The 10,622-nt window shown below is 37.1% G+C and overlaps 1 protein-coding gene across 1 annotated transcript in view; it reads right to left on the reverse strand.

The window, feature by feature from the left end:
- Nucleotides 1-509: 509 nt before the first annotated feature.
- The window catches only part of LOC139120182 (cubilin-like), a 22,532-nt gene continuing 12,419 nt past the window's right edge, over nt 510-10,622 (reverse strand). The window contains exons 12-20 of the mRNA XM_070684342.1: nt 10,361-10,600; nt 8,402-8,521; nt 7,518-7,731; nt 6,525-6,697; nt 5,418-5,651; nt 4,743-4,886; nt 3,954-4,167; nt 3,220-3,389; nt 510-2,130 (exon numbers count right to left, since the gene is read on the reverse strand). Of these exons, the coding sequence (XP_070540443.1) occupies nt 1,358-2,130; nt 3,220-3,389; nt 3,954-4,167; nt 4,743-4,886; nt 5,418-5,651; nt 6,525-6,697; nt 7,518-7,731; nt 8,402-8,521; nt 10,361-10,600 (2,282 nt within the window). The 3' untranslated portion in view covers nt 510-1,357. The remainder of the gene's footprint in view (nt 2,131-3,219; nt 3,390-3,953; nt 4,168-4,742; nt 4,887-5,417; nt 5,652-6,524; nt 6,698-7,517; nt 7,732-8,401; nt 8,522-10,360; nt 10,601-10,622) is intronic.

A 10,622-nucleotide genomic window follows, 5' to 3' on the forward strand; every position in this document is an offset into this window, starting at 1 on the left:
GTCGATTTCGTGCTTTTTCGAGGGTCATGTGTTGGCAAGAGATGTCTGTTATCGTGAGATCGAGTATTATTTGTCATCGTGAATGACTGTAATACCAGTAATAATATCTAAAATTTAATGTTTCTTCCTAGCTAAATTAAAGCGACACTTCAAAGTGTCAAAACCCTTGGAAAGTTGGTTATTTCCAAAAGAGAACCTATTTCACATTATTCGGTACTGTAACAGTCGTTATATCGCTCCGACCATCCCTTCTCACAGATCGGACGTCAGGTCTTTATCCTCAAACTCTTAAACAGATATAGTTGTAGGATGTGGTATAATGTTCACCAGAGATAACACTGCTCGATCACACTTGGCAAACACGAAAGATGAGTCGCTCCTGGGCGATCTTCGTAATCCCTAAGTCAAACGAAAGGCAGTCTCCCAGTGAAATGGCCTGAGTGCATGATAACTTACCATATTTAGTCAGCAGAATATTACTTTCCACACTAAACAATAAGACCAAATGGTATCTGTAAAGAATACTTTCTCTTTAATCCCTTTATCCTGAAAAAACAGTCAACCGTCTATCCAAATATTTGATAAGATTACATATCTTCACTGTTTAATGACATGTTTTCTTTTTATGCCAATGATATTTGTTTGTTTTAGATAGAGATTTACAGTATCTTGTCCATTACGTTCACATAAAACAACAGTTTATCATGCCAGTTTACCAATGATATATGTCGATACATCTACAAAAGCATTAACAGAACTCGATATGAATAACTATGATAGGGAAAAACACAGTTACACATTTTTTGTGGAAGATTGTTTTAAGGAGTAAATAAGAGTAATGCAAGCTACGAATTTCCTAAGAAAAATAAAAGTCGTGCGTGACTATTTTAGTAATAAAATTGACCCTATTAGTGTGAAGACTAAAATGATTCCACATTGCTGCAATTGGTAATCCTAAAGTCCTGCATAAAATAATATTTACATTGCCATTTATTTTCTTTTATTTCAGATATCACTTCATTGACTCATACCTCTACGGTGGTTGGTAATGCATGAATTCAGAGGATGCTTATCGAAGTGAACTTTCATTCTATGTGATCGAGAGAACAAAACGTTTGCTACAGTAGTAATGCGAGTACATACCAACATGAAATACTTTTGCACAAATGAAAAACCTACGAAAACACGCACAATCTAGATCATGATGAATATTATAATGTGTTGATGGAAATGACTCTGTACTTATAATTTAGCTGTCGTCTAACGTCTCGTTTACGACAATAGCAATAATGAATAATGAATGCGCCGAAAAATTTAACTAAATGTACCAAAAATCAGCGAACTCCACTATTTTGCCTTAGTTTTCGTCGATTCGGCTCTTGATGGAGTCATCAATTTTAACAGTTCTCCAAAACCAACCATATAAGCCACGTCTCGGACAGTCTTCGCCGCCAGTCCAAAATTTGTCGCTGGCAACCAAACCCACCATATACCATTTTCCTTCGTGGTACTTTGCGAAAGGGCCTCCATTATGTCCATAGCAACGATCGCCTCCGTTATTTCCATCGGTGTAACGAGCACAGTGATAGTTTCTTTCAACATACCAGTTGTCGAGTGTGCTTTGAGTACACTCGTCCCAATGTACGCTTTCAAGCGGAATCCGCTGCAAGACGCTGCTGTTTGTCCCGTTTTTATAGTTATTGCCCCAGCCAAACGTGTAACCGATCGTTCCCGCCTTTGCCCGAATTCGTTTGATGGCCTCAAAAGTGGGAAGGCATATTGGACGAATGTAGGAGTTAAAATAAACACTCCTATCTAATTTCAATATGCAAATATTGTAATCGAAGCCAAAGCATTCGTGACGGACGACTGCGAAGGAAACTTCATAACCTTCAGTGAAATTACTGAACGTTTTGCCTAGTTTTACATACATCTGCTTGTACCATTTGTTCGCAATGCACGGAATTGTCGTGATGACCCAGAGGTCATTGAGAAGGGCGCCGCTGCAGAAGTTTGCGGTGTCGTTTCCAGAGTATATCATGGCCATCCATGGTGCTGCACCAGGTGAAATGTCAAAATTTGTTGTGTTACTTGGCGGAAGCTCATCCTCAAAATCAACAATGCCACAACCTGCAGAATCGACAAAGTTATATTATTTGTCAGTCATCTACGTTGAATTGTGCGTATTTGTTAAAATAATATTACAAGAACTACATTACACTACTGTAAGTCCATGTTGATGCAAGTTAGCCTTTGTTTTTGTTTAACAAAACCAAAAACGTCTTTGATAATGGTATAAGATTAAATATAGCGTCAATGAAAATTGGCTCACATTTGGTTCGATGCCCGAGAGTGAGTTCACTTAGTACCCCTGGGAACATGCATACCAAGTTTTAAGGCAATTGGACAAGCGATTTCAGAGAAAACGATTTTTTGACCAAAAATGGGAAAAATTGCCCCCCAAAAATACAAATAAGAAAATTGTACCACACTTTGAACAAATCTGACAGAAGCCAACCTTAGGACCTTGCATATCGACTTTCAATACAATTGGATGAGCGCTTTCAGAAAATAAGATTTATTGACCAAAACGGGAAAAATTGCCCCAAAAATACAACTATTAAAGTTTCACCACAATTTAAACAAATCTAACCGACGTCACCATTAAGAACCTACACATCAAGTTTCAACCAAATCCGGCCTGTGGTTTAGAGTTTAACAATTTGCAGGACTTTTCCTGTTTTACATCATTGCATATTTTTGACACTGACATATTCATTTGGACAAATTCACACCTCTACCCCTTGGTGCACCTGTACACCAAATACTCAGATCGTAGGTGCTGCGGTTTTGGAGTTTTTGATATGGACGGGCATACATCCGCACAATACTTATATACATACATACGTACAGACATACAGACACCGCCGACCTATGTATGCATGTACGTATAAACCAAATGTAAGATAAAATTGTTCACTTCACCAAATTCTAGTTCATGCTAACTGAATGTGCTCTTCGTCTGATCGCACGGTAATTTATCACGGTGATTGGATATTTGCCGACATACAGCTAACATGGCATTCGATTATGAATTGGATGTAAACGTGAGCATGGAACATAATGCTACATAATTTTGTTCAAAGAGCACAGTTTCATTAACCTGGCCGTGCTCCTTGTTTCATACAGCCCTACTATTTTGACGGCATTGTTACAAACCTTGGTCATAACGAATTTGAAATCCACCATCACCACCGTCCCCACTTTCAGTTTTCAACGTCAAGGATACTGTATCACTATGAGATATAAAGGTCATCGGTGTGGTCACCTGACACACTCGTCCTCCCAATTCTGTACCATCTTGTCCACTTGACATTTGTAAAAAGTCCCTGGATGAAACGATAAAGAAGATTTATCATATGCAAACAGTCTTGTTTGTCAGCCTGTCTGCATATTTGTCTAACTGTCTGTTGTTTTTTTACCAACGCTGACATATACTATGACCCCTTACAGGTGTAGGGCGCCGGCGTATTTACATTAAACGGACAAAGGGTGTAACCTTGATATTTTTTTATCAATTTTTTCCGAAAAACTAGAAGATTCCCGCCTTATCTCCCAAGAGTGCATGGTGAGATGCAAAGTATTAGCCATGCCAAAGCACTAGTGTCTGATATGGTACGGTATTCAATCCTATGGCTGACAACTGACAAACAGCCAGTTGTGAATGCCATTCGATATTACACGATACAGACTGTATTGGCAAGATGGACATTACGGATTTTAACATCACTTAGGGAGCAAAACAAGGCAGCAAACAAAATACTTTATTTTAAGCCAGACGGTAGAAAATGCAGAAATTAAGAAAGTCGCAAATTTTTCTTATTTTTCTTCAAATGTATGGCATTGTGGAAGACTAGTGTAATTAACAGATTATAATGGCACGTATTACTTACACACATGTCATGTTTTCGTCTAGAGAGGGTGTGACGCTATTCTTCGGATGAAGAGAAACGTTCAGCAAAGTCACCCGTACGGGTAAACGAGCCAAACTTTTAATCCGCCATTCACACGTCTGGCCTCCTGGATATTCATTGTTTCCCCATGGGTTTACAAGATTTCCAAATTCTTCGATATACAGATCTCCGGATGGCCATTGGCATTCAACTTCTGTGAAATGATTGAATGTAAATGTCAGTATTTTGACAAAGAAATTATATAATTTGACATGCACATTTCCAAACATTAATTTCTTAACAGACTTTGACTACAAAACACAACAAATCAGTCATCATAAAAGCCAATTATCGTTCGATCCAATTATATTGCATTGCTCCTACAATTTGTACATAAGGGTTTCTGGCTGATGCTTACGGTAATTATTTTTTAATAATAAAATTGTTGGATTATAATCACTTGCGGCTAAAACGCTTGCATGCCATTCGCTGGTGTATGTTGCAATAGTTATTTCAAAATAGTAGTAACAAAACTAATTAACAAGATTCGGCATTGATTGTTATAATAAAACAAATTCATTCTTGTCACGTGGCTTTCGACCGGAATGTACATTCGTATAATGCAAACGAATGCATGTCCAGTGCTTGAAAATAGTCATACCTTGAAACAATACAATTGTCATTTTCGCTGAAAAAAACTCACAGAAATCACATGAAAAATATGAATTTAGGTTTTCATCTGAGACACGCATAGTCCGTGCCTAAAACCTACAGTAATAGTTAATTTACCTTGCTCCTGGTAAGTAATGTTGAAGAACCGAGGGTAGCTGTAGTATTGTGACCATTGAGGTATATGGTAAATCACATAGACTTTGTCCGAAGGCACGATCAGATTTGGACTCAGTGTTTTTCCGTAATAACGAACTACATGTTCTGGAATATTTAGAAATGTACAATAATACAGGCTTGTTAAAAAGTGCATTTCTTTGGAGGAATTGAAAAATTCAATGGTTGTTTGGTTCAGGCGATAATTTATGTTTAGCTACACTTAGAGAAGTGTGGAGAAGCATCTTTTGATGTGCAAAGATCTGCATGCTTTATCGAATAAATGTCTAAAGTGTATTTCATAATATTTATAAAGACAGAAACACGTTTTCAGTTTTGTTGAAGGTACCCGGAGGAGGTTTCTTCTGACAAAAACCTACTGGTATTATCAGTTAACCAATGAATAACTGCCTTCTATTTGGCTAAAGACCTCAGATCCGGTGCCTGCCAAGTGTGTGGCATATTGACATTTGTGGTGTACAGTGACGAAGTGTGGCGGAACAAAGATCCCCTCGAAGATAGAAAGAATGAACACAAATTTAAAGGAACGGCATGTCTTTCCGCGTTTACATATATAATTTGTGAACAAAGAATCATTGGTGAACCTATCAGCAGTGTATCAGACACAACTTTGCTTACCTTTGGCTTCTCCTGCAAGAACATCTACATACGTGGCTGGCTCGTCTCTGCTGTAATAAGAATACTTGAGATTCACAATAAAGTCCAGGCCTAGAACGGTGAAATTTAGCATCAGTGCTGAATCCTCGGAGCCTCTGACTTCAAAAGTACAATCTCCAGTCAAAATAATTGATCTTGGGGTACGCTTCTTGACTTCAACTATTCCTTCAGGACCTTCGTACACTTTGTGGCATTCTAATAAATAAAATTTGCAAATTACTGTATAAATGAAAACAGCCAAAATACACGACATGGAAAACTTAACGAATGTCTATGCAAGGGCATTTCCAAAAGCGTTCCGAAGATCCCCAAAATTGTAACATTATACATGTAATTGCTAATGAGTAACAATGGTAGAAGGACGTGGCTTGCAAGTTTAATTGTCGCTTGTGTGGTACCCCTCTATGTGAAACTATGTATGTACGTACATAGTTACACACATACATACATACATACATACATACATACATACATACATACATACATACATACGTACATACATACATACATACATACATACATACATACATACATACATACATACATACATACATACATACATACATACATACATACATATCATACATGCATGCATACATACATACATACATACATACATACATACATACATACATACATACATACATACATACATACATACATACATACATACATACGTACGTACGTACGTACGTACGTACGTAGGTACGTAGGTACGTACGTACGTACGTACATACATACATACATACATACATACATACATACATACATACATACATACATACATACATACATACATACATACATACATACATACATACATACATACATACATACATACATACATACATACATACATACATACATACGTGAGTGTATGCATATTTTCACTTGTGCAAAATTGCCATGCATAGTTAAATGAATGTATATATAAATGCATATATGAATACATGAATTCCAGCGTAATATGAGAAAGTATATTATTCATTTCAGATAATACGGAGTAATCTTCGGCAAACTCGTTTTTTATGTTATTTAGTGTTGTGAAATTGTTTATATCGCACTTACTAGCGTTGTACTGCATCAAAAAACCTTTGTCCTGCACACTTTCATCTGTTCGAAAGCGAATAGACAAAGCGTTGCTTGGTGTGACAATTATACTTGGGACATCTCTACCACAGAATATACCTATCAGAGGATCCTCAACTGATGGCCCTTCTCGCACTTCAAGGTAATCCTTACTGAGATAAATAGAAAAGAAGCGATACATAAAAAAGACAATTTAATCATCAGACGATCTTCATGACCCCTTTCATACCTATATTCCGGCAATGCAGTTTGTATGCGTTCACCAGTTCGATTTAATTCATTAAATCACACTCTCATGTTATGCTCATTAAATTAAGTACTAGAATGAAAGTTGCACTCTAGAGTGAACAAATGAAAATAACGTTTCTTTGGCACACCATACAATGTATGCCAGGATGTGAGGTCTATCAGAGCTAATGAAAAAACTCTGTTGTCAGAAAATGCCAAGGTAGAAAGAGAAATATGACTTCAGCGGCATTTAATAATATGTTTGAAAATTTTATAAGGGCGTGAAATGCCTGATATAAAATCAGACTTATATGATGTAGGACAGAGTGAGATATAACAGGTATCCTGTTATATCTAACGAAGTCCTTTTGAAATATAAGTCAGAAGTAACCAAATCGCTCAGTTACACTGTCTACATCAAAGGTCTTTGGACCATGTAGACTGTTAGAGTGGTTTCATATCGAGTGTGTACATTTTTCACCCTCCACCACAACCCTTTTCAAATATTAGTTTAAAATATGACGTGAAACATCCGGTTTGTGATTATGCAAACAGACAGACACGAACTCCAAAACATAATTATTGTATTTGATTGTTTTGTAATTTGATTGTGTCTTTAAGTATAAAGACATAGCGGATATGACTACGGAAAGAGCGCGACAAACCGAAGGTGTCTAACAAAGCCAGATTAATTTTTTTATACACTCGAGCTTATAGTTGTCTTGAGTACGGCGATGTTCCTACCTGCATTGTTCTTGATCGGATTGCCGCCTTTCTAACTGAAAGTCCTGGAAAGTCAAAACGATATTTGCGTCCGGGTTGTCTGTGATGATATGCCACACGCAATCCTGATTGTTGGGATACAGAGCGGGATAATTAGGAGATGCCATATTGCCTTGGTTTTCTTTGAAGGTGACGCGAGTGGGAACTTCACAGGCGAAGAGTTCATCCTTTGGTTCTGAGTTCGAAACATAAAGGAATTGTGATAATTGTGAATATATCAGCTAATTTATGTTAGATTTGCAAGACGCATTTGAGCTGGTCAGATTTATGATTCGAGTTACGAGTTTTTCTAATATAAGTTGAAATCCTACCATACATATATATGACATTTGACACTTGAGTGTTTCGTTACCTCGTTTTCAGAACGTTACACAAGATCTGGCTGAGCTCTCATATTTTACGAGTCGGTTTGTAATTAGATCGCAACAATATGCCAATCATTGTAGCATCTGTGTAGTTTTATCAATCGTTATGATGCATTCGTTGTTACTTACACTATCTGACCAGCTGTCTGTCCAATAATCAAAGACACTTCCTAATATTAATTACAAATCTCCGATTATCTCATGTTGCAACAAAATTACGACGTCTTAGTAATCTAACCGCCGCGCAAACTTTATAATACGATGTGAATTGCTAGGATCGAAGCCAATCTTTGTGTCTTGTGAGCCATGGCGAGACACTAACATCGCCGCGTATAGTTCACACGATACATTAATTCAAGTAATAAGATTGTTACCACAGAACCACTGAAATATATGCCAATCTTTGGCAAGTGATGGCGAATTTGTTGTGACATTAACTAAATCAGATCTAGAGCACTCCTGTATTACTTATCTTTTTACCTCCGATGTATCGTATCTGAACCAACAGCGGAAATGACGACAAGATAACACGAAGTTGTATTTGGTTATCAGATGCTCTAACAGCGGTGGGTATATCCCTTTCGTAGTGACCAATACGCTCTGAAAAGGAAATTACAACATTCTTGAGATTATTGAACTGTCTTTTATCGGTCTTAAGTATTATCCTCTTAGACTTCCGTTTCTGATGTATCCTTCCTTCATTTACATCATTAATTTCAATCGCTTAAACACTGTATAGTATAATTCCTATTTTTCTTTATACCTAGTTCATGTGGAAATGAGCACAGCATCTTTGCAATATTGACATTTTCTTGAAACTTTTACAAAAAATGGGAATTAAAAGTCATTTTGAAAATTATATCCAAACAATGGTGTCATCTCGATATATTTTAAGATAAGATGCAAAAAATATTCCCTTCTATACAAAAAGAGCAGCAAAACATGCCGACTCATCAATTTTTCATAGCGCTCTTCATGAACATATTATTTTACCGTATAATATTAAATTCATCAACCTGCTAGCAACACTCATTTTTCCTCCTACAATCTACACTTATTTGTAAAGGATTTGTTTCGAACTCTGCAAAGTCTTAATCAGCTCCCTATACATGTTTCACGGCTGAAGTTTGTCCTAAAGCAGTGAAACTGCATAAAGTCAGATATGGCAAACTTCTACCAAATGTATCTCAAAAAGTATGATTGAAATCCACTCTTTTACACCATTGTCCTTGTCTGCTAACTGCACAATAGCATAATACAAAAATCAGAAAATTGACATTATTGACAACTTTTAGCCGTGTGTTTTGCTGAATTGTAATAAAGACACTCAGTCTTGCGAAAAGTATGCTCGTCTGCAGTTGAAAAAGCACGGGGTAGGGGAACTTCAGGAACTCCCCTTTTCTATTTATTTTTGTTAAAATGATCGGAGCACAATATATACAAAAATCAAATAAAGCAAAATATTCCGTCATTAATTTTCGGCCTAAGTCTTGGTGAACTATCAAAAATAAAAACGGAGCCTGTAAAGCGTGGGGTAGGAGTACTTCAGGACCCTCTAATCCAAAAAGTACGACAGGATCCACCCTGTCTAGTGATTTTATCGCTAGGATAAATCGATGCACAACATATGCAAAACTCAGAAAAATGACCATGTTCCTTGACAGATTTTAGCCATGCTATTTGCTTGAATTATTAACAGTAACAGAAAAGGCTGGTCCGCAGTTTAAAAAGCGAGGAGTAGAGATACTGTAGGACCGCCTTACTCAAAAAGTAGGATTGGAACGCCTTGTCTCTTTTTTGGTCGGCATTAATCATCAGAGCACAAATATGCAAAATTAGAAATATGACGATATGTCCTGACCTGACAAGTTTGGGCTTGCTCTTTGCTGAAATAATCGCAACAATGACAATAAAGAATGAAGACCCGTTTGTAGTTAAAACATGAAGTGAGGTACTATGAATCAAAGCTTACCTAAAATGTATTATATTAGAACGGAAGCCAGCTATTCTGTTTTTGTTGATGTTACAGACGATAATACTTTTAAATCTGAGTAAACTCTCACCTTAAGCGTGTAGCTAGGAAGCCGACAGAGTAAGCCGATTATGATCACCTTCTGATCCATGTAGTGTCTTACACTTGTGTCAATTTTATTCAAACGTTTGATTTCACAATTTTTACATTAAACTCTGAGATATAATTTGCACGATGTTTTCGATAAGGAGGCTTTTCATTTTTACTTTATGCACACTCATGATCCTAAAAATGGGTGCGCTTCTTGATGCGTTATATTGTCATTCTTTTATGATATGCCTTCTGTAAGCCACGACGTCTACTGAGTCGCACTGTGTGTATGTAACGTGTCGTTTCACTTCGTCGTTCACATTGTTACTCGTTTTATTGTTAAATGTCCTTATTACTATATCAAAATACTGACTTACCTCCTGTCTGTAAATCCATCACTTGCATATATCCTCTATTTTGCCAGCTTTCTACCTTAGTGATGTTGTCAAATCGAAGCACGGCTCTATATCCCGCGGGAACGGTGACGTTGTACAAACATCCCGTGTAACGAAGTCCGCCCTCGTTTCTAAAGGTTGGACCTCGAAAGCTGAGAGTCTTGTGTCGTGGGTTCGTTTTGATGACGCCATGAAGTGACCAGAATATGTTGTACTCGCAAGCTGTACGGAATGCAAAATAGTT

Source organism: Ptychodera flava, chromosome 20 (assembly GCF_041260155.1).
Source record: "Ptychodera flava strain L36383 chromosome 20, AS_Pfla_20210202, whole genome shotgun sequence".
NCBI lineage: Eukaryota > Metazoa > Hemichordata > Enteropneusta > Ptychoderidae > Ptychodera > Ptychodera flava.